Below are 23,649 nucleotides of genomic sequence, written 5' to 3' on the forward strand. Positions count from 1 at the left end.
GACCATGCTCATTGGATCATTAACATGATCATATATGTTAAACAAAGAATAAAAGGAGGAACTTTTTTAGATAAGATATTTTAAGTTTATGATGTGGGGAGATTAAACATATTTTCACTAGGAAAGAAGTTATTTTCAACGACATATATATATCCTTAGTTGAGTAAATAGCTAAATTCTGTGATTGTCATTATCAGACAAAGTTATTTCTTTTTTATTTATATATGTATGAGGCGTTTTGTCATTCATACACTTTTGACTTTCATCAATAATGATGATATCGCTAATAGAATAATCATTTCAGTTATCTCTCCTCTTTTAAGTTTAACCAATTTAAGACGATCAAATTGCATTTGTCAACTATCTATTTGGCTAATCTCATTATATATTTGGCTAATAAAAGCGCTAGTCATTCTTCAAATGAATATATTTCTTTAAATAGTTATGATTTTTTATGATTTAAAATAAGCTTCTCACAATTTGTGTTCAAGATTTTCAATGACTATTTAAATGTAATTTTAAATAATTCGAGAGATCATTCACAGGAATATGAAAACTATGAAAGAATTATATGAACAATTTTAAGTCAATAATATTGGAAATATTCATTTTAGCCCTATGATTTTGATCATTGATCACTTAAGTCCTTATGATTTATTTGTGTCTAAAATAACTCTTATATTTTAAAAAATATAGCATATAAGTCGCTCCCGCCAAATTTAAGTTAACAGAAGTTAGAGTTTGTTTACATGATATGCTAACTCATATAAATCATTAATTTAATGAGATATATTATTTAAGTTTTTTTCTAAAATAAGACTACCACAAATAACAGGAGGAGACATCGTCGTGGAAGTAACTACCGATAGCAGCACCGAGCCTCTATTGCCTAGCAGAGCATCGTATGCACACAACCTCTCCTGCGCTAACAATGAGCTCAAGAACTTGGTCTTGCCTCAGGTGGATGTGCCTCGACTAGTTTGATGCTAGACATGTAGTGGTCTCCTGGCCCCTTCTTTCTCCTCTTGGGCGTCTTCGTCTCCATTGCCTCTCACTTTATCCTCTTTTGTGCCCCCACCCATTGCGCCTATGACGTTATGGTTTAGCTCTCCCTCACCTCTGCCTCCGGCCTCTACCGCTTTCTCTTCATGGACAAGATGGTCCTTAATTTTTTTTTTAATTTAAATTATATGTGTTATTATATTAATGATTTATTATGAGTTAGCATACCAAGCAGACTTTAATATTGTTGAATCTCATATTTTGATGATTAAACCAATTGATAATTGTGTTTATGTTTTAATCTGCGTTTTGAGTGACGCATGATGCTTCGATCAGGATGAAACAATTAAAGCAGGAAGAATCATGTTGTGCCGGGGAAAACATGTCAGAAGATTGGATGTCGGGCCGGAGGATCAGTCAACGTATCGATAGAAGGCTTCGGACCATGGGTTCGGGCATTAGGCTAAGAAGAGCAAAAATTATGCCAAGGAAATCAGAGTTGCGGAGGTCAACTGGTCGATTGGGCAATAGGCCGCAATAGAGGATAATGCGCCGAAGAATCGGACAAAATGTCGATGAACCAATGACATACTGGACAATATTTGATTCAAGCTTTATAATAATTATTTAGATCAAATTAGGTTTTAGGTGTAATTGGGTTAGAATTAGACCAACTTAATTAAGGGACAATTGGGACCAAGTTTGGGTTGTGTTAGGCCAAGTGAAAGGCCCAAATAGTGACCCAACAGATGGAACCATTGGTGGCACAATCTTCAAGACTATGTCAGGCGGTGATACCGCCCAGACTCAGTCTCTAAGACTGTCAGACAGTGGTACTGCTAGTTTGGGCGATGGTACCGCCCAAATAGTCTCCCAAGCAGTAGTACCATCAGACTGGGTGGTGGTACCACCCAACACAAGTGATGGTACCGCTAGTACCCCGAAAATCGAGGATGAAACACTTTTAGGCTCTAAGTTTAAATTCACTTGAGGCCTATAAATACCCCTCTCATCCTTGGTTAATACACATAAGCACAAAGAGCTTAAAAGTGGAAAAACACTGTAGCAATCACTTGAGAGATCCCCTTATCTAGTTCTAAGTTTAGAATTCTATTTAGGGAGGAGTAAGTATCCGTAAAAGGTTCTCCTAAAATTGTGAAAAGGAGAAGAGAGGTGTAAAAGAGTACTTATTCTTCGTCCATTGAAAGAAGATATGTAGTGGAAGCCGATGGTATCGAGTGAAGAGGAATCGGGAGTGGATGTAGGTCATGATGACCAAACCACTATAAAAATCTTGTTTGCATTTCCTTCATGCTTTTTCCTTATACTGTAAACTGAAATCTTACTTTCACTATGCTTCCGTAAGCTTTCAAGTTAAGTATCTTTTGGATATGTTTTTATTGTATGAAGATTTTCGACTCAACGTAATTTTACCGCTGCACTAATTCACCCGCCACCACCCCCCTCTCTCCCACCTCTTAGTATCGACTCGATCCTAATATAAAAAAGTTGCTCGAATGGGACTGATATTTAAGATAGATAGGTCTTAATTCTCTAGAAGGAAAATCATGTGTAACGAACTGCATATGTTAAGTAGGTATACCTCAATACAACAACTCCACAAAGCTCAACGGACCAAGCGAGCGATAAGGAGATATCACATGATGTCACATGAAGTAAGACATTGGTGGATGCATTGTAAGATCAAATATAGGAGCGACCCAAGGCCAACATCAAACAAAAACATACATAGAGTCGATATGGAGATTAGACTCAACAGAGGGCTAACCCATGGAATGGTGAGTGCGAGAGCCATCATCAACACAATGCAACCCAAGGAGTGGAGTAACTTGGATAAAACTTAGTAAAGTGCCCAAGTCATATAAAGGGATTGACATAAAAGGCGAAACAAAGAGTGGAGGCACAAAACTTTTATTCGACAGAGGTTAAGGGTATAAACTCTTGTAGAGTAAGAATGAGATCATATCATTCCATGGGTCTCTTATTTTGATAGAGCGGACTCAACCTATATAGTGTCAAGGTCGAAGGAAGCTTCGAGACACACACCTTATCTCGGTGAAGTAGTTGACGGATGAACTAATGTGACTTAACTTGTGGAGGCGAAGCTAGAGTCAAAAGGCCTTAGTACGGGGCAAGAGGACAAGAGGTAGATAGTATTAAAGAATATGCTACAATGTTACCATTCGAGTTGTCATAAAGGAAGTAGTGTAAAACAGAGATTGTGTTTGGGGGTAGAGGCCTAGGATCTAAATAATGATGCTTCAACTTTAGCAAAGTCAATGGACTTCGGGAGCTACTAAGCAGCGGACTATTCTAGAACTATTCTTCATCCGGGTGTGACCTGAGATCAGGTGGACGAAAATCGATTACTAAAAGAGTGAATATAATCGGATGTGGTGGAGGTTTTACAATATGTTGGTAGTAGCCACACATAGAGAGATCGTAGTCCAAGTTCATCCTATAAAAATTAGAATGCAATGAAGATATCATCAGAATATAATATAATATTATAGATAAAGGCGGAATAGTTCAAGACAATACGGCACATACAAGAGAAGTCTCGCGAGGGACTTGATCATATAGAGGTATGATCATGAGCTACTAGGAGCTCGACTTTAGTAAACAATACAATGACAATATCAACTATAGATTCAATAAGTGAATGTCAAGGTAGCGTAGATATGGGTCTTTGTGTGTGCATCGAATTTTGCATCAGATGAAAGCATTGATCATTAGTATATTGAGGCTATGTACCACCAAAGGTAAATTTCAAGTGCAAGTACTAGTGAGTCCCATTGGGACGAGCTTGATCATATAAAGGTATGATCGGGGTGGCTGGATAGTTGGATTACTCCAAAGCTCTTATTCACTTAAGGGAGTCCAACAAGTTAGAGGACAAAGCTAAGTAAACGTATATTGCTATCAAGGAAGCTAAGGGGAATAGAATTGACACGAGCCTTGCAACATGATGGCGGAGGCAATGCATTAGAGTTATAGTCTATCTTTCCATGAACCAAGGGGAACTGTTCAAAGAATACAAAGGTATTGAAGCAAGGGGTCGAAAGGGGCAACGAAGTAAGACAAGTCCAAAGGGAGTCACCTACCTAAAACTGAGTGTCAGCTACAATGAAGATGGATTCGAATGTGTGCTACAGTGTCGCAGAGGTAGATCAATCAATTGTGAAGAAACAGATAAAGATACGAGGTAGTAGATTGTAGGGCTATAGGAATGATAATACCCAGGAGCTACCTAGTTGATATATAATTGGATAGACTTTTGGGGTAGTATTTAGGGTCGGTTCGATACCTTATTTCATAGTTGTATCATGTGATCATTTGTATGGATTTTAGGCCATGGTGGATCACCTTGGATCCTTTATCGAACAATCATTTAGAACTTGTAAAATCTATCTTTATAACTTATATTACCTATCAAATACTTATGGAAATAACTACTTGAGTTAAGAAGGTTGACCTTTAGTGATAGATATATAAAGGTATTTTATAATTTAATTAAAATCAACTAAGTTAATAACAGAACGTATAATGCGAGTGTTTTGTTCTTATAGCTTACACTAGTAAGTTAGGGGATTCTATGCAAAAGGGCATGCTCAAGATGGCAGCCAGTTCATGTCAAGGACACAATGGGCCACGAATGCTCAACCTAAGCGACAATTGTTTGCAAGCCACCCTTGCGAAGCCTTAGCATGAGAGTCAAGTCTTTTGAGAATCTCCTACCCGATGAGGCCCTTCTTCTTCTTTCAACTCTCGATCGATACTACAAATACCCACACACCCCATCCTCTCTCTCCATCACCTCCACAGTCGTCCTCGAGTCTCTTCAAACATAATGGCCTTCGTCCCGCCTCGAATGCCACCGCGTCCATTTGCGCCACCTCCTCCAAAGGTATCCCCGTCTATACCACCTCCGCCGAATCGCCGTAGCCCCCCCCCCCCACCCTCACCTTCGAAGCAAACACCACCTCCACCACCTCGCCGCAGACCCCCGCCACCCCCACCTCCGAAGAAAGCGCCACCGCCACCAACTCGCCGCAGCCCCCCGCCACCCCCACCTCCGAAGAAAGCGCCACCACCACCGCCAAGAAGGATGGCCCCGCCTCCGCCGAAGCTGCCACCGCTACAGCCGCCTCCGGCACCCGTCCGCCCTCCACCACTGGTGCCGCCGCCACCGAGCCCGAACCACACCGTCATCATCGTCGTGTTCGTCTCCCTCGGCGGCCTTCTCCTCCTCGCATGCCTCGCGGCGGCACTGTTTTGCTGCATCAAGAAGAGAAAGAAGAAGATGGCGTTCGCCGTGGACGTGGCGGACCGTGTGAATGTCCACGAGACTGTCGTTCCAGGACCCCATGGCCAACAACTGGCGACCCGGTCGATCGACGAAGATATCAAAGTCCATGAGGTGTTCAAGAAGGGCGCGGTGACCGGTGAAGCTTCACTTAGTGAGCCTGCATCGGGGAAACAACGCTCGAGCAGCACGATCGGCGGCGCTGGCGCTCCTGTGACGGGTCGCCACCACCTTCTCTGGCACAAAGGCTAGCAGACAACAGAAATGGTCGCCAAAGCTCTGAGAAATATGCATGATGGTTGAATAAGTGTGCTTATTTGATTGTGTGCCTGTTTACACTTGCATTCATTCCATTCATTGTTATCTGCTGTGTGTGTATTGTGATTATTTAAGAGCTGTATTCATTTGCAGATAAGTAATTCGGTCCTCGTATTCAATTTTAGATTCTTGTGGCTACCATCAAAGTGATTCGTTTAGGGCATAACTTAGGAGTTACGAGATTGTTTTGGATGGTGGCAGGTGCAGAACCTGCATATAACTTTAAGAGGAGGCCTATTGACCATGCTCATTGGATCATTAACATGATCATATATGTTAACCATAACTAGATTACATAAACAGTTTCAAGTCAATAATATTGGAAAGAGTCAAGGTCCATTTTAGTATTAGGGTTTTGGTATGTATCACTTAAGTCCTTATAATTTATTTGTATTTAAAATAATCCTTATATTTTAAAAAACGTAGAATATAAGCTCTTCCCGTCAAGTTTAAATTAATAGATATTACAGCTGGCATATTGACTCAATATCATTAATATAATGATATATGTTATTTAATTTTTTTTTAAATTAAGACCATTAATAATGGGAGTAGGTGTCATCATGGAAGCAATCACCAATAGTAGTATTGAATCGCTACTACCTAGCAGGCGTCATATGCATGCAGTCTCTCCCGCGTTGATGATGAGCTCAGAAATTTTCAGTCCTTCCTCAGATAGATGTGTGTCGATTAGTCCGACGCTAGGCATGTAGTAGTCTTTTGATCCCTATTCTTTCTCTCAGGCATCTTCGTCCCCACTATCTTCCACTTCATCCTCTCCTGCACTCCCACCTGTTGCGCCTATGATGTTATGGTCTAGATTTTAAAATGTTCCAATTTTATGAGAAGATTTTAAAATGAAAGATTTTTTTTCTAATTTATTAGACATATTATTATATCAATTATTATATGTTAAAGAATTTCTATTAGTGTGTATATATCTTATATTAGAGGTATTCAAATTAAATAAAAAAAGTGAATCAAACCTGAATTGAATCGGTTCAAAATCGATTTGGTTCGAACCAAGTTATCAATTATTTAGCTTTAAATACTATAAATAATTGGACCAAGATTTTGGTTCAACCAATTTATTATATATATATATATATATATATATATATATATATATATATATATATATATATATATATATATTAAATTATTTTAAATAATAAATCTTTAACCGATTAATCAAACTGAATTAATCAGTTTTGAATAGATTTAGCTAAGTAGATCTGAATTAGTTCTGATTCAAACTACTTTATCTTAATCAAATCGAATGGAAAAAATAGTTTGATTTGGTTCAATCTTTAATGGTCCAGTTGGAATCGATTTGAACATATAATATAATTAATTTATCCAAATATATTGTAAATATAATAGGGATAATTACTTTTGATCAGAAATCTATTGAAGAGAGGGGTGCCATAAGCAAATAAGGAAAGTGTTTACGATAATTAGCTATATGATATATTATTAAATGAGATAATATTCTATTTTGATATTATATATGTGTCTATATATATCCATCCGATTCAATGGAAAAATTGCCACTCACAAGTGTGAAGCTCTCTTTTTCACATATAACGCCGGTCTTTAGTCCGCCAGATCCTCCAGAGGTGCCCCCGCCGCCCGCTCCCGCGGATCCCCCGCCAGCCCCCCCACCTCCGGTGCAAGAACCGCCAACCCCACCACCAGAGCCAGCGCCACAATTGCCGCCAACCCCACCGCCAGGAGTGCCACCTACGCCTATCAGTCCTGCACCACTGGTACTGCCGCCAGCAGGTACCACTTCACAGAGCGCGCACGACGTCATCATCATCGCCGTCTTCTTCTCCCTCGGCGGCCTTTTATTCCTAGCGTTCTTCACGGCGGCTCTGATTTGCTACGTCAGGAAGGCAAAGAAGAAGATGGCCGCCAAAAGACAAGCTGTGGATGTCCACCAGGCTGCAGTTCGAGGACCCCATCGCCAACAACCGGCAGCCCCGACGGCGATCGACGACGATAACGAAATCCATGAGCTGATGGAGGAGGGCCGGGTGATCGGTGAAACCTCACTCAGAGAGCCTGCGAGGGATGCAATATTCGAGCAGTGGGGCCGGCGGCGCTAGCCCTTCTAAGTCCGATCACCCCGACCTACTGGAGCACAAAAGCTAGCAGGCTATTGTGTGTTCGCAAATCAGTGTTACATGTCTACATTTCCATTCACAGTCACCTCTTTCGTCTATTGTTGTTATTTTATGTATTAATTTGCAGATAATAATACTTGTTTCATTGGCTTCTTTGTGTGTGATTTGGACGATTAATTTAGAGCATAACATAGACTGCTTTGTCTATATGTTTCTTTCCCGCCGCCAACGTTCTATATGATCCATGTTGAAATGCCAAATTTACTGCCCGCAATTGAATCTTCAAGGTCTTTGTATAAGAAGGACCGATGCAGGAATACGAAGCAAAGAGAGGGAGAAAGATTTAAGATTTGAGATTGAGGCAAAAAAGATGTTATATTACATGTAGATATGCATATCATTGTGTATATTTATCTTTGCTCAAACCATTCATGTTTAAGTAATGACAAGCAGTCCTCAGAGATTATGACAAGCACAGTTTCCCCACCGTACCTCAAGGCGTACAATGCAGAGCGTCTTGTTCTTTATAGCTTACACTCGTAAGCTATAAGTCTGGTTCTGGGGATTCTGTGCAAAAGAGCATGCTCAGGAAGGCAGCCAGTTCATGTCCAAGGACACAATGGGCCATGAATGCTCAACCTAAGCAACAATTGTTTGCAAGCCACCCTTGCGAAGCCTTGGCATGAGAGTCAAGTCTTTTGAGAATCTCCTACCCGATGCGGCCCTTCTTCTTCTGCCAACTCTCGATCGATACTACAAATACCCACACACTCCATCCTCTCTCTCCATCCCCTCCACAGTTGTCCTCGAGTCTCTTCAAACATAATGGCCTTCGTCCCGCCTCGAATGCCACCGCGTCCATTTGCGCCACCTCCTCCAAAGGTATCCCCGTCTATGCCACCGCCGCCGAATCGCCAGAGCCCCCCACCTCCCTCACCTTCGAAGCAAACACCACCTCCACCACCTCGCCGCAGACCCCCGCCACCCCCACCTCCGAAGAAAGCGCCACCGCCACCACCTCGCCGCAGCCCCCCGCCACCCCCACCTCCGAAGCAAGCGCCACCACCACCGCCAAGAAGGATTGCCCCGCCTCCGCCGAAGCTGCCACCGCTACAGCCTCCTCCGGCACCGGTCCGCCCTCCACCACTGGTGCCGCCGCCACCGAGCCCGAACCACACCGTCATCATCGTCGTGTTCGTCTCCCTCGGCGGCCTTCTCCTCCTCGCATGCCTCGCTGCGGCACTGTTTTGCTGCATCAAGAAGAGAAAGAAGAAGATGGCCGCCAAAAGCGAAGACGTGGACGTGGCGGACCGTGTGCATGTCCACGAGACTGTCGTTCCAGGACCCCATGGCCAACAACTGGCGACCCGGTCGATCGACGAAGGTATCAAAGTCCATGAGGTGATCAAGAAGGGCGCGGTGACCGGTGAAGCCTCACTTAGTGAGCCTGCATCGGTGAAACAACGTTCGAGCAGCAGGACCGGCGGCGCTGGCCCTTCTGTGACCAGTGACCGCCACTTTCTTGAGCACAAAGGCTAGCAGACAACAGAAATGGTCGCCAGAGCTCTCAGAAAGATGCATGATTCTTGAACGAGTGTGGTTATTCGATTGCGTGCCTGTTTATACTTTTACCATTCATCGTCACCTTCTGTGTGTATTGTGATCATTTAAGAGCTGTATTCGTTTGCAAATAAGTAATACGTTCCTTGTATTCAATTTGGATGAACTCAGCAAATAAGTAATAACAACGAAAGTTCCAAACGTTAGACATCGGGTGTAATCTTGATATACTTATCTCAATCATCTTATGATTCATGAGCATGATTAGAGGATAATCAAGCTCTACTCAACCTATATAAACGTATAGCATGCACTCAGCAATACAAAGCATCAACTTATGTTTTCTCTTCGTGGTATCAAAGTCTTCTTACTTCCAGTAAAACTTATCAATGGTAGATTGATTCTCCATGCCCATAGTGTTTTCTCATTGGCATCTCCTCGATCTCCTCCTCACATTGCATGCACACAATAGATAACAATTCATCCTCGTTGCCACGATGACAACAATTACTCTTTCTTATTGGCGAACAACAATCAGTCTCTCCTTACTTGCTCCGATGACAGGTCGCAGCTTTGCTACTCGATGGATAGCTTAATGATTATATTGCTTGTTGTTCTCCTTCTCCAATGATCATCCCCCAACTTGTGAGTGTCCTCCAATCATGCTCATGAATCATGGGATGATTGATACAATAGAAATACAATAGTTAAATGTATCAAGTTTATATCATATCAATCATTTGATGTATGTTTTGTGATCGATTCTTTAATAAGTATATTACCTAATATGTATGTATGCATGTATAGTTAACATGAATATAACATAATAAATATATTACCTTGCATTGGGTAATATACTATTTAGATCTTGTGGATGACTCTATATATCCATTGTGTTTACAGAGATAAAGACGTCATCGTGAACGATGGGTTGGGGGATTCCATGGATACCAAGAATACCGCGCTTAACACGGCCTCCGAAGATAGAGCCACGGCCAATTCGTGAACCCTTACCTCCGAAGCCACCGCAGCCACCCCCGGTGGAAAAGCCACAACCCCTACCTCCTAAGAAAGGTCCGCCACCTCCACCTCGGGATATAGTGCCGCCAGCCACATCGCAGCCAACACCCCCATCTCCGCGGCAACCGGCGGCAACCCCAACTCCGCCCAAAGGAATCTCCCCGCCTTTACCAAGAGTGCCATCGTTCCCGCGGGCTCCACCACTGAGGCTGTGGCCACCCCGCCTCAGTCTAAATGGCCCGCGTGACACCGCCATCGTCGCCGGGGTCGCCTCTCTCGGCGGCCTTTTACTCCTCGCGTTCTTCGTGGCGCTCCTGGTTTACTGCATCGTGAAGAGAACGACGAAGAAGAAGAACGCCAAAGGCAAAACTGTGGACATGGAGGCCATTGAGACTGTACACGAGACTGCAGTTCCAAAACCCCATGGCATCGACGAACATATCGTATTGCAGGAGATGATGAGGATGGCCAAGATGATCAGTGAAGCCTCACGCAGTGAGGTCGAGTGGAAGAAACAACATTGGAGTGGCGGGAATGGCGGAGCCGGCCCTTCTAACGCCGATCACCACGACGTTCTCGAGCACAAAAGCTAGCATGCAAATGTGCGATCGGAGAATGATATCGCATGCGATCATTCTCCATTTTATGTTGATGGGGAGTCGTATGCATGATCGTTGCTTATCACATGATATAGTATGCTATGAATGATATCGCATGCGATCATTCTCCATTTTATGTTGATGGGGAATCGCTCACATGATTAGTATGCTATGAAACAAACAACTTAGTTTTAGAGTTTTATTAGTACAACACTTTTCTTTTGTTGTCTAATTATTTGATCATTTTAATTGGGATGATTTCTCAAAAAATAAAGTTTTGGAGGTTCTTTTATATCTTTTTTTTTATAATGCTTAAAAGAGAGTTCTTTCTTTTTCCGAATGATCATGATAACCTTTGGTCCCAAAAAAAAAAAAAAAGAGAGATTATTTTTCTATCAAAATCTCGTTGCGTTAGATCGAATTCAATCGAACAAGTTCAATGTTACATCGATCCGATTACAATATCTATATCTTTGAATGAAATTATAGTATCTTAAATGAACAAAAATATTATTTTTTTAAAATAAACCTGAATTTAAAATTATGGAAAAGTAACATTCTTTATTTTGAGATATGCCATCCAAAATCATTAAAAAAAACTCTGGAATAAATTATTTTATAAAATCTAAAATATATAATAAAATCAATAATTAAGAATGATGGGAATTTGAATAAATTACAATGATAAACAGTGTAACTTGATAATGACTATTTTTAAAATAAATAAATGAACTTATTATTATTTTTAAATATATGGACCTAAATTTAAGCTTAAGCAGAAAAAGGAGGATATATCAATTTTAATTTTAATTAAACCAATATAATATTATTTTTAATCCAAAATTATTCAATAAGATTTTGACTTGGGAAGCTATTGTCTTTTTTTTAAATTACTAGAGGTATTTTAATTATCTGAAAAAAGAATAAGGGGGCCTTATGTGGCATTATAACAAGAGAAAGATTTAATGAAAAATAAAAAGCAATAAAATCATTTTTTTTTTCAAATGGGAAAACAATTTTTTTTCACAGAGTGCATTTTTTATCATTTGAAAAAGGAATAACTCTCTAATGCTATTACGAAAAAAAATCTTTTAAGGTTTTCTCAAAAAATCACCTTTCTTATTTCTTTGCTCTTAAGCCAATTTAAGTATTGAGATTGAGAAAAGAAAGAAAAAGTAATAAATCACTTTTTATTTCTTTGCTCTCGAGGCAATGTAAGAATTGAGATTGTGAAGAAAGAGAAAGTTGTAAAATCAAAATAGAATTTGAAGAAAATGAAAGGTAACAAATAGGAACTATTGAAGGTCTAAATTGATTGACAAATCATTTTGGATTTTTCAAAAAAATTACCATTTTTATTTTTTGCTATGAAGCTAATTTAAGAATTGAGATTGAGAGAAAAAAGAAAATGTTGAAATTCATTTTTTATTTCTTTGCTCTTAGCCAGTGTAAAAATTGGCATTGAAAAAAGAGAAGGTTGTAAGTTACTTTCCAAATTAGTAAATCACTTTTCAAATAAAAAATATACATTTTGATAAAAATGAAAGGTAAAAAATAATGGGAACTTGTAAAAATCTAATTTGAGGGGGTTTCTGCTTAATAATTCAGGTGCATAATTGTCAGGTGTAAGAATTGAGATTGAGAAAAAAAGAAAAAGTTGTAAATCACTTTTTAAATCAAAATAATTATTTAATAAAAATAAATAAAAGTAAAATATTCTTAAGAAGGGTGAATTCCTGAAAAATATTCTTATTTTTTAAAAATCACTTTGCAACGCACTCTTATTTAAATTTTTTTTGAAATAATATTTTTTAAATAACTCTTTTATCCCTCCTTTTTGTTACCCCTTCTGCCCCCATCTCTATCGTTGCTCTCGTCAAAGGGAGGTGGTTCTCATGCAATGGAGAAGGTGAGGGGCTACAAGCGATGTTGAACTCTCGTGTGAGGGTTTTGGACAGCGACGAGACGATGAAAACAATGAAAGAAGGGTTAAAATAGTCTTTTCATAGAACCATGATCATTGTTTTAAAATTTTTTCAAAGTAAAAATATTCTATAAAAAATTTTGAAAAGTAAAAGATTTTTTTAAGAATTTTTCAATTTAAGAATTGAGGTTGAGAAAAATGAGAAGGTTGTAAATCACTTTTTATTTCTTTGATTTTTAGTCAATGTAAGAATTGAGGATGAGAAAAAAAAAAAGAATGTTGTAAATCACTTTTCAAATTAGAATAGACATTTGATGGAAATGAAAATAAAAAAAAGTAGAAACTATTTAAAGTCTAAATTGGAAGGTGTTTCTACTAAATCACCTTTTTTTTTGCCCTCAAACCAACATAATAATTAAAATGATTAAAACAGAAAATTATAAATAACTTTTTATTTTTTCTTAAATCTTCTCCTAAAAGAGAACTAATAAAAGCGAAATTTGAGGGGTTTTCTTCTAAATCACAGATGAGAGGATTTGCCAAATCCACTTTGGGCTTTTCCAAAAAAAAAAAAATCATCCTTTTTATTTCTTAGCATTTTAGTTTTTTGAGAGAAAAAAATGCGAAAGTTATAAATTATTTTATATTTATTTGCTCTTAGCCAATTCAAGAATTTAGATTTAGGAAAGTTGTAAATCACTTTTCCAATCGAAGTAGACATTTATTGAAAATGAACAGTAAGAAATTAAGAACTACAGAATACTTATATGTGAGGGGTTTTTTATTGAATGTTCTTTTAGTTTTTTTCGTCATGTAAGAAATAAGATTGAGAGAGAGAGAGAGAGAGAGAGAGAGAGAGAGAGGGAGAGAGTTGTCCGTCAGTTTTTAGATCGATATATATAATAATGGAAATCACAGTTTGGAACATAGTGAAAACCAGTGGATGTCAAACCGGCGAGGCGTTATTGGCTTGCGGTCCTCTTCGGCGGCCTTTCCCGCATTCCAAATCGGTTAATCAGACTTTTAAGGAGTGCACGCGTCACCGGATTGTGCTCCGGCGATAGGGAGTCAGTGGTCGGACGGGCTAAGCGAGCGACGTGCGAGGGAGAAATCGCATTTTAAGCTCTTTGCAGGTGCTCTAGTTTCTCTTGGTTTCTGTTCTTAGTGGAAAGGTCTCATTTTGATCTCCCTTGCTTCTGATCTTAGTTTCGTTTAGCGTTTTGGTTGGTTTAGGGCTTCCGGCAGTGGAAAGCAGCGGCGAGAAAAGATGAGATTTTGCGAGAGGTTCTGTGTGAATTGCCGGTATTATTTCTCTCTCAAGTATAGAAAGGAGGCATTTTTAGAACACAGCGTCGAATCTTTATGGCATTGCGACTTCACTCTCTGCTTAGATGCTACTTTCCTTTTTCTCTCTGTAGAATGGAAGACAAGGGTTATTGGCTTTGGCTTGCCAAAGTGAGTCGTTCTTTCCTGTTTGTATATATTGCGCTCGGATACGCTGTTCTTGAATCATGCGTTCAGAACTTCGTCATACATAGACCTTGCTTTGGAGAAGAATGGTGCGCTCAGGCGCTCCTCGTCCAGGTAAACGAAGCCGATCTATTCCCCCTTCTCCCCTGAGAAGAAACTCCGGGAGGCCGGTTGGAAACCATGCTGAATCTGCCCCTTCTCGGCAGCATACCTCTTCTTTGGTTACTCCTAGCCCCAACTTAGACACCAGCAGCAACATGAGTTTCTTGAATGATACCTCAACTGTGTCTTCACTCCCTGATCACTCATCTGGAGGCGGTCGGCCTGTGGCAGCCGGTGGGCTCATGGCCACATCGAGGAATTTCCAACAGCAAAGTGGCGGCGGAGGTGCACTGGATGTGCTAGGCCCTGCAAAGTTTGATCCTCGTGCGTTCACTTCGACTTCTCCCACAGCTCAGGGGCAACAGCCCCACAATCTCTATTCTAGTCGGATGTCTTTGGATCATTCACAGCCTGATCAGCTCAATATGATGCAGAATTATCAAGGATCATCCTCAATGCCTCACATGCAGAGGCAAACAGAGCTCAGGGAAGGGTTGGGAAATTTTGGCAGCGCCGCATTTGTTAACATGGAGCCTCAAAATGGTCCGCTACAGCATTCTCAGTCTCCGTGCCACACTGGTACTGTGAATTTGGAACCACACCAGGTGCACTCCGGTAGAGGCTTGGGCCCTGGTAAAATGGAAAGTGAACATTCTTATTCGGCACTGTTCCTGCAACAGCAGCAGGAGCAGCAGTTGTTTAAAAAGCCTAGGCCACGTCCAAAGGCAGCATATGAACATATTAGTATGCAGCAGCAACAGTTGCTTCAAATGCCTGGTCCACCTTTACAGGCAGCATCTGCACAGATTAGTCCACAGCAGCAGCAGATCCTTAGAAGCATACCTCAGCAACAAGACCAGTTGCAAGCTGTAGAACCTAAAGTAAAATCCACTCTGTATGAGCCTGGAATCTGTGCTCGACATTTGACCCATTACATGTATCGAAAGCAGCATAGGCCACATGTAAGCTTCTCTATTCCAAGACAGAAGTATTTGATCATCTTAAGTTGTTCATGCTGTGATTATTTATGTTTATCTTTCATTAGAATGCTTTCTCACACAATACAGGATAACAATATTGGGTTTTGGAGGGAACTTGTTGCTGAATACTTCACTCCTAATGCCAAGAGGAGGTGGTGTGTTTCTCTCTATGAAAATGGACCCCAAACTACTGGCGTTTTTCCTCAGGTATATTTTCTTGTTAAATTTTCAATACATGCTGTGAAAAATATTTTATATAACATTCTAGCAAATTTAAACTTCGGATGTCAATGGACTGGTTGCCATTCATATGCCTGGTGCACAACTTTTATTTTTCCCTCGTAAGGCTTGACACATAAATTGACGAATGCATACTTATAACTCTCCAGGATATATGGCAATGTGAAATATGTAATCGCAAACCTGCTCGTGGCGTTGGTATGTAATATTTTTATTACTTCCTATCTTGACTTTCTGTTGTTAAGTGGATAATCATTTGAGATCAGTATCCATGATATCATTTCTGTTGATGGAGCTTCATTACTTTAAAACTATGTTTTGTCATTTATTTGTTTTCTTTTGGTTATCTGTCTTTATATAGTGACAAATGTCGAAGTTCTACCAAGGCTATTACAAATCAAGTATGCTAGTGGTATTTTGGAGGAACTACTCTATGTTGATATGCCTCAAGAATATCAAAATGCAGCAGGTCAGATTGTCCTTCAATATGCTAAAGCAGTTCAGGAGAGTGTGTTTGAGCAGTTAAGGGTGGCACGTGAAGGTCACCTAAGGATTGTTTTCTCTCCTGAGCTGAAGGTATATATTAACTAGGAGGCTATCTTTGCATTACATACGATTCTTTTTCGAGATTCTGGTTTGTGTGATTTTGACAGTAGTAAATGTATTCATTTTCTGGTTCTATGTTTAGATATGTTCCTGGGAATTTTGTGCTAGACATCATGAGGAGTTTATTCCTCGACGACTATTCATGCCTCAGGTATCAACTGATGCTTTTGTACAAATAACATGTGCTATCTTTGTTGTGATTTTGTTTTTGCATTGGCCTGCTAGTACACAATCTTATAGTCTAGAACCAGTGTAATGTGGTATCTACTTTTTAGGTAAATCGACTTAATGCCCTGGTTCAGGAATATCAGAATTCGGTGCAAAACTCAACTTTTGGTTTATCAGCTTGGGAATTAGAACGTACCTGTAAATTGTAAGTATGCTGTATCCACAATATTGGTTGTGCCTTTTAATCTCTTCATGGACACACTGCCTTCAAATTGCTATATTATTAATGTTAAATGACAAGTCCCTGATTTTCCCACTTTTCTTCCCTAGATATTAGATAAGTCTTAGGCATGTATCTAGATGTCCTTGCACCTTCCACAAGGCTAATTCAATTCAAGAGAAGTATGAAAAGTTTTAGAAAATCTTAGTTGAACCTCCATGACGTGTGGATCGATAATTCTTAACACCGTCCAAATTTGAGTAACAAGCAGATAAAAAAGTGTTGCACCTGAACCGAGGCAATAAATGTGTTTATCTGTTTGTGATATTGAATACTATTGCTGCTGGTTTTGTACTAGTTTCATCATAGCTTAGGGCTAATGGTGTATGCGCCAGCTTACTGTCTTTTTTCTTGCTGGGGCAACACACCTGCTTTCTTGCATACCTCACATATGCTTAACTAAAGGCATGCATGTGGATAAGCTAGGAAGAGAAATAAGGTTTTCTGATTTGGCTCTTATATGCACAAAAGACCTTTTCTTGTCTCATATATACATGTATACATATAAAAATATTACATACACTAATTCATATCTGGGTATGTATTTACATGTAGATATGCACATGCATATTGTTCTTTATACATGTATATACACAATGATATTGTACATGGGAAATTTTGTGTGGCTTGGTAGCCAATTATTGTTCAGACTTGCATATTTCAGCTGACACCTCAAGTCATCTCTCGTTATCAAGATTTATTTGTCGTCAGCTCCCTTCCAACATAATGTGATTGGTACGATTGTTATATTTCAAAAATTAAACATAGTAAAAGATTGTCTTGTACATCGGTTACTCTTTAAATAATTTTATTGTTTCTGTGGGTCTTTGATATGATAAATCACAATATGTTGTACCACTCTTAGTTTTGGCATGAGCTTGCTACTTGTTTGATTCTATTACGGTAACCATGCACTATAATTGGATAAGCAAGATATTACATTATTGATATTGCTTTTAGTTATATCCATTTTCACATGTATCCTACATTTTATACTTAAGACCCCATAGTAGTTAACATTAGCATATGCTAAGTAAGCTACCAGTTTTGCAGCTGACATATGGTTAGCATCATTTGTTTGTTTTACATTTTTATATGGTTCTACATTTATTACCTTCTTAAATTACACAGTACAGTTTAACATGAATAAAGATAAAAGTATATGGATCTTCATTGGTGTGCTAATTCTGCATTATGTGCATATTTAAATATGAGTATCGCAGCATCTTCATTTACCAGGCAATTTTGCACCATTTCTGATAAATTTGAAAAATTTTACATTGCATCACTCATTATGTAATACTTAGAGATCAAGCATCAATTCTTGTTAGGAGACATTGTTTACCTGAAAATTTTTGACATATGGTTTAGGGCATTTTTTTGGTGTTACACAGTCTATACAACAATGAGTTCATATGAACGAGAATTGGCCAGGGAAGAAGAGTGCCTTAGCAACTGTCTTTGTTAACTTAATGTATCCATGTTTAGTTACATGGTCCATGAGACTAAAATGCCAACTGATTATAGTGGTTTTCACTCGCTAAATGCTCTGGGTCAGGTAAAATCACCAGTTTACAGGATACAAAGAAAACTGTTGGAAAAGAAGAGAAAGGTTCATGTAATGAACTCCAATGATGTTAAGGATGTTGTTTTGTTTATATTAGTTTGTGAATTTCTCTTTGTTTCGCTTCTGACCACCTTTTGGCTTATAGTATGTTGCTTTGCTCTCCTGTGTTTGATTGGTTTCTTAATGTGAATAAGCTTCTGCCGCATTCATTTTTATTTAAATAATCAAAATTTCTTTTGATTTTCTGAATCTGTAATATAGACTTATGGAAACTGCTGGTCAATTGGTTAAGGCTTTGGAGGTGCCAGTGGTAAATGATTTGGCCAACAAGAAGTGTTATCTTCGTTGCCTTCAGGTAGGCTGTGTTTAGTTCAGTTTCATATTGTGATGGTGGTCTTCTCAAAACAATTTTTGTACTGTTGTCCCAAAAATTTCTTGCATAATTTGTTACATAACCTTTGTTCTGTCATAGGTTGATGATAGATTTATTTCAATAAACTTTTAATCCTTTGTATCAAATGGACTAAATGGCCCTAGGAAACAAATATAATCTTAAGCCTAGTTAGGAGATAAACTGAACACAGTCACTTCATATTTATAATTAGTAAGTATATGCTATATAATTTTCATGCTGTGATGAAAAATTATAACTTCGATGTACCTTGATTATTATGGTATTGAAATTAACATTATGGTTGAAGCATACACTATGGTTCATACTAGCAATTTAACACAAAAAGTGAATAGAAGAATTATTTTAATCCAAGCCATGTCTATATACTTCATGCATAGATATTATTGATGTTTCGTGTATGAATATAAGTATTCATACATAATAATAGTTATATTACATACAAGGATTTAAATACCATCCAATACTGGTTTAAGTAGGTACCAATGTACCAGGTGGCGTATTGATTTGTATGGTCTGTAACATTGAATAAAATAATAAAAATAAACATGTACCAATATGGGGCTATACATTTCAATATCGGTACTTGGTTGGACTAATAAATTTCATTTGTTATGCATCCATCTAATCAGCATTTAAAAACATTTCAGGGACTTCATCTCTTATTTCTATTATATAATGTCATACTTCCCTCTGGGCCTACAAAGTTATGACAAAGAAAGGCTCTTGCAAGAAATGGGAAGGTCATGTGAGGCTTGTGAGCTTGCTTACTTGTGTTGTCATTAAGCAAATTTTAATTGTCTCCTTTGTCATGCAAACAATTCCAAAAAGATTTTGATCAGAGCGGCATATGCATAAAATTGTGACTGACAAGTTACCTTTTTTATTATAACAAAACTATGGTTGACTAGTGATAAGCAGGATCAGAGGTCTTTCTCATACTTATTCTTAAATGAATCCAACAAGCATTTTTGCAAGATATTCTAGATACAAGGAACTCATTGTTGTAATAAATTTTGAAAAGCAGAATGTATCATTCAAGCAAGTCACAGAAAACTAAGTGTTGGTTTTCCTTTTTCAATAATACACAGATTTTGGAGGTGCTCGACAGCATGAAAGATCTGATTGATTATAGCATACAAACAGGGACTGGCCCTATAGGTAAAGTTTGCTTCTGCTATTTTTTTAAATCTGTTTCTCATAAAAGATACTTTGATTGCTTGATGCTGTAAATTTGGCTGATTCCATAGGACAATCTAGTCGAAGATTTTGTTGTAGCACACTTTAAATCATTATCTAAAAGTTAAAAATATCTATGCAATGCATTGGAAAGTTGGAATTAAAGTGTGCTTCATGTGGGTGATTTGGCATGCATATAGTTAAGAGTTTGAATACCTGTAGAAACACTAAATTACATTTTGATGTTTGTCCATTTACACTTGACAATTTCCTCACATTGACATGGGATTAGGAGACTGCTCTAAAACTAAAAATGTGTGTGTGTGGGACCGTTTTTTTGTGATTGCAAGTGTAAATTAATTAGTTAGGCTAAACTCTTATGATTCTTATTTCCTACTTTCTTTTCAAGCTGGTTCTTGTTCCTATTTAAGTCTCATCTCATCTTCTGATCCTTTTCTTTTCATTCAGATAGTTTGATCAACTTCCCGAAGAGGACTGCTTCTTCTTCGGTGCTCCATTCTCAACAAGTCCAACAACCTGATGTTCAGCAAACAATTCCCCAATATACAAGCCAATGTGATCAGACATCTGCTTATGCAACTGGTGTGCAGCTTTTATCAGCTAGTGGTAGTCTAACGAGTGTTGCTAATACCCTTAACAATTTACCTTCCACCTGTACCACAACTACCACCGCTGGACTCCGTCAGAACTCTTTGAACTCAAGGCAGGACAACCGGAGTAGCAATGTAAATGGTCCACATACTGGGAACACTGTTCCGATACCACCAGCTAGCTCCATTTCATTGCGTCAGTCGCAGCCTAATGTTTTTCCTCGCACTCCATCTTCCATACCCTCCACGTCGAACAATTTCCTCACTTCCTCTGATAACATTGGTCACCTAGACTCTGTTAATTCACCTGTGATAGCGTCTACCATGAAACAGCCATTAACAGAGTCTCAAGAAGATGATCCAACTGAAAGCCCTAGTGTTGATCGGACATTACAAGAGATGATGACCTCTCAGCGCACTGGTGTTAGCTCCCTTGGCCATCAGGGCGTCAGTGGAACAGGATCAGGAATCACTGGTGAAATTAGACCATTGAAAACTGCTGGAACATCAAGAGGAGAAATGGCAAAAAACACTGTGGCTATGAATGAACAGGCTGGGATAAACTACAGGTCAAATGATCCATCCGATGTGATCCATCAGCAGCAGGAGGATATGAACAGGCTTTTTGATGGCCTTGAACCACTCGACAACTTCGACATTCTTCAATTAATTCAGGAACTCTCCCAATGATATGGTAACAGTTTAAGGAGTTGCTTGAAAACATCAGATTTTTCCAGAGGAGCTCTTTGTAAGTCCTATACCCAACATTCTTTTGTTTTATATAAAAATTTTTGACGCACTGAAAGAGTTTATGATTGCGAAGGGCAGAGATATGTGAATGAGAATTGCAGTGATTTTGTTTCCTTTGTCTTACGCCGGTGCTGTGTGCTTGCAACCATGCAAGTTTGTTAGTGGTAAACTTAATACAGATAGAATCCAATCCATGCTACATGCTGACTTGCTCTCTAAAGCTACATGAACAATTGTTGATCTTGTTATTGTAGTTTATTTATCCATTAAAACTGAATGAATTAATGTACCTTGTTCTTGCTGTGATTGTATTAAAGTCCAAGCATGAACTAATTGAATTGACATATCCTTGTTTTTCTTCCTAAAATCTCTGTAGCACTTGGGTAATGAAGATTATGCTCTCTCGGTCTTTGAACCTACCTGAACAATAGTTATTTGTGTTATCATGTATCATTTGAACTAGGAGACTACATGACATGCAGTCTCATTCATCTTGGTTTATGTTATCTTGTACGGATTACCTGACTCGGGAAGAGGTTTGAGCTGTCTCAAGTGGATAGAAAGACATGGTTACTGTGACTATGACTTTAACCATATATCTCACATAGCCTCTGAAGGCATTCCATCGAGCACCTTACAAGTGAACCTATGTCAGAGTTCCTCAGACTGCAGTTGATAGTGAACCAACGCAGAGAGATTATGACCGAAGTAGACTCAGAGTTGGGTAGTGGGGGCACAGTTAAAAGCAAATATCCAAGAAACAGGAAATCTAAGACACTCGCTGTTTTCAGCTGAAGTGATGAGTGAAGGAGCTGAGTGACATGATGACACCCAGTTAGCTGAGACATGAAGGAATCTAATAAAGATGTTGATGTACTGGATCTTGGATTCTGGGCAACAATCCGACAGCTTTCAGCTGTCAATTTGGGTTGCTGGGTCGGTGTCTGAGGTATGCCGAGGAACAGCCAACCATGAAGACCGAAGGGACACAGCCTGTTTGGTCCAAGATTTGATGCCGTATACACATTTGGTAGAGCTTCACCGTGGACACAGTAGCTGTCAAGCTACACTGGTTCACGCATCGAAGCAGTAAGCAATGAGAGAGAAGATGATTGATGTTGGCTGTGTTCCATCCGGAAATCCTGGCATAAAGCAAATGAAGCCTCGTTGGAAGGGAGCATAAAGAAACAAGTTCAGACCTTTGTGTCTACGGCCTTCAGATGATAAAGCCACTCTCTCTCACCGCTCCTTTTAATCTCTACCCCGTCGAAGCTCACGCATCCTGTCCTCTTGTTTCTCCACCATGCTTTCTTTGCAGCAAGGCTTGCCTGAGTTCAGAACATGGAATGAAGAAACCAATGGTGGCCATGGCCGTTTCTGCGACTCCGATGGCCATGGAGTAGACCAATGGATGGTGAGTTCAGAGTGGAAGAAGAAAGCAACCTTCCCAACAGATCCAGCCGATCATTGCCATGGTGATGATGATGATGACAAGAACGCTTCTTTGGGCTCGGAAGAGCATGTGCACGACGTCGAGGACGCGCCGGTGGCAGCTTATGAGCTCTCGCTCAGGGATCTGGTGAAGCTACCTGGAATCGTGACCGCCATGCAGGAGAACCAAACCGATGGCGTAGAATTCTCGCAGCAGGAATCAAGAAGTTGGGAGGAGAGAAGGAAGACGGACCAGGCGACGAAAGGAGCTTGGAGGAAGAGCCGCAGCGTCGACAATGGAGCAGTCCTTCTAAAGATGTTCTTCCCAGTATCCCTGGGCGGAAGGAGGAGGTCTGGAATCACCGGATCTGCTTCCAGGACAATGCCAAAGCCTTCATCAACAAAGGGAGACGATGGCGAACACTGTAAGAACAGTAGTTCGGGCAACACAAGCAGGTAAACCTGAAGAATCTTTTCTCTCATAGATCATGCGTGATGATCTTGAGCCGTTGTTGTTGCAGGAGAAAGGGAGGCTGTTCCTTCTTCTTTCAGGCGAGCAGAAGTAAATCCAGGAAGAATGGAGGATGCAACTGTTGAAGGAATGCTAAATACTTTTGTGTCCCTTGCTTTGAAGTCCCCCTTTTATTAGCTTTCCACCCTTTATGTGGTAAAATTCTTTGCTCGTTGACTCTCAAAGTCAATCATGAGCTTGAGTCCACTCTTATTTTGACCATCCACATGAAGAGTGGGCGGGGAGTCCAATCATCAAGATGCGTGCTTTTGATCCGATTCATGTAATTGCTCATATTTTTAAGGGAACCCGAGCGACACATACCCTTTTCGTACCCGTTCTGTGTTTCGTCGAGAGAGTCACTCGTAACTGCGCTCGCGTGCGATTACTCAAAACTTACACGCTTCCGGTGATACTTCGAGTCTCATTTATTGGTATTCTATTACGATTCCTTCCCTGGACG

General features: G+C 39.6%; 6 protein-coding genes across 7 annotated transcripts; all 6 read left to right on the forward strand.

The window, feature by feature from the left end:
* The first annotated feature begins 4,852 nt into the window (after window positions 1–4,852).
* On the forward strand, window positions 4,853–5,765 carry LOC135611893 (protein TRACHEARY ELEMENT DIFFERENTIATION-RELATED 7A-like). The gene has a single exon (XM_065107540.1). The coding sequence runs from the start codon at window positions 4,874–4,876 to the stop codon at window positions 5,579–5,581; it is 708 nt and encodes a 235-aa protein (XP_064963612.1). The 5' UTR covers window positions 4,853–4,873; the 3' UTR covers window positions 5,582–5,765.
* Window positions 5,766–7,185: 1,420 nt separating this feature from the next.
* On the forward strand, window positions 7,186–7,758 carry LOC135611615 (protein TRACHEARY ELEMENT DIFFERENTIATION-RELATED 7-like). The gene has a single exon (XM_065107249.1). It carries the CDS (start codon window positions 7,186–7,188, stop codon window positions 7,756–7,758), a length of 573 nt encoding a protein of 190 aa, XP_064963321.1.
* Window positions 7,759–8,574: 816 nt separating this feature from the next.
* LOC135611892 (protein TRACHEARY ELEMENT DIFFERENTIATION-RELATED 7A-like) lies at window positions 8,575–9,492 on the forward strand. Its single transcript, XM_065107539.1, has one exon. The coding sequence runs from the start codon at window positions 8,602–8,604 to the stop codon at window positions 9,313–9,315; it is 714 nt and encodes a 237-aa protein (XP_064963611.1). The 5' UTR covers window positions 8,575–8,601; the 3' UTR covers window positions 9,316–9,492.
* A 770-nt stretch (window positions 9,493–10,262) lies between these two features.
* Window positions 10,263–10,949, forward strand: LOC103986517 (proline-rich receptor-like protein kinase PERK2). The gene has a single exon (XM_009404534.2). The coding sequence runs from the start codon at window positions 10,263–10,265 to the stop codon at window positions 10,947–10,949; it is 687 nt and encodes a 228-aa protein (XP_009402809.2).
* A 2,877-nt stretch (window positions 10,950–13,826) lies between these two features.
* On the forward strand, window positions 13,827–21,293 carry LOC103986516 (transcriptional corepressor SEUSS-like). 2 transcript variants are annotated; one of them, XM_065109930.1, is made up of 11 exons: window positions 13,827–14,012; window positions 14,096–14,181; window positions 14,298–15,413; window positions 15,519–15,638; window positions 15,821–15,869; window positions 16,033–16,247; window positions 16,360–16,428; window positions 16,553–16,650; window positions 18,554–18,647; window positions 19,796–19,865; window positions 20,352–21,293. In XM_065109930.1, the coding sequence occupies exons 3-11, from the start codon at window positions 14,436–14,438 to the stop codon at window positions 21,182–21,184; spliced, it is 2,526 nt and encodes an 841-aa protein (XP_064966002.1). In that variant the 5' UTR covers window positions 13,827–14,012; window positions 14,096–14,181; window positions 14,298–14,435; the 3' UTR covers window positions 21,185–21,293. The 2 variants fall into 2 exon arrangements, with proteins under 2 accessions (XP_064966002.1, XP_064966003.1); XM_065109931.1 differs by having other exon boundaries at window positions 14,113–14,181.
* A 1,134-nt stretch (window positions 21,294–22,427) lies between these two features.
* Window positions 22,428–23,495, forward strand: LOC103986385 (uncharacterized). Its single transcript, XM_009404386.3, has 2 exons — window positions 22,428–23,131; window positions 23,197–23,495. Exons 1-2 carry the CDS (start codon window positions 22,548–22,550, stop codon window positions 23,270–23,272), a joined length of 660 nt encoding a protein of 219 aa, XP_009402661.2. The 5' UTR covers window positions 22,428–22,547; the 3' UTR covers window positions 23,273–23,495.
* Window positions 23,496–23,649: the final 154 nt, after the last annotated feature.

Source organism: Musa acuminata, chromosome BXJ2-5, assembly GCF_036884655.1.
Source record: "Musa acuminata AAA Group cultivar baxijiao chromosome BXJ2-5, Cavendish_Baxijiao_AAA, whole genome shotgun sequence".
Classification (NCBI taxonomy): domain Eukaryota; kingdom Viridiplantae; phylum Streptophyta; class Magnoliopsida; order Zingiberales; family Musaceae; genus Musa; species Musa acuminata.

Coding starts and splice junctions, on each gene's coding strand:
- LOC103986385 (XM_009404386.3), top strand. CDS start 22,548: ATGCTTTCTTTGCAGCAAGGCTTGCCTGAGTTCAGAACATGGAATGAA. Junction 23,132..23,196: donor AGTTCGGGCAACACAAGCAG/GTAAACCTGAAG, acceptor TTGTTGTTGCAG/GAGAAAGGGAGGCTGTTCCT.
- LOC103986516 (XM_065109930.1), top strand. CDS start 14,436: ATGGTGCGCTCAGGCGCTCCTCGTCCAGGTAAACGAAGCCGATCTATT. Junction 15,870..16,032: donor CAAACCTGCTCGTGGCGTTG/GTATGTAATATT, acceptor GTCTTTATATAG/TGACAAATGTCGAAGTTCTA. Junction 16,248..16,359: donor TTTTCTCTCCTGAGCTGAAG/GTATATATTAAC, acceptor TTCTATGTTTAG/ATATGTTCCTGGGAATTTTG.
- LOC135611893 (XM_065107540.1), top strand. CDS start 4,874: ATGGCCTTCGTCCCGCCTCGAATGCCACCGCGTCCATTTGCGCCACCT.
- LOC135611892 (XM_065107539.1), top strand. CDS start 8,602: ATGGCCTTCGTCCCGCCTCGAATGCCACCGCGTCCATTTGCGCCACCT.
- LOC135611615 (XM_065107249.1), top strand. CDS start 7,186: ATGGAAAAATTGCCACTCACAAGTGTGAAGCTCTCTTTTTCACATATA.
- LOC103986517 (XM_009404534.2), top strand. CDS start 10,263: ATGGGTTGGGGGATTCCATGGATACCAAGAATACCGCGCTTAACACGG.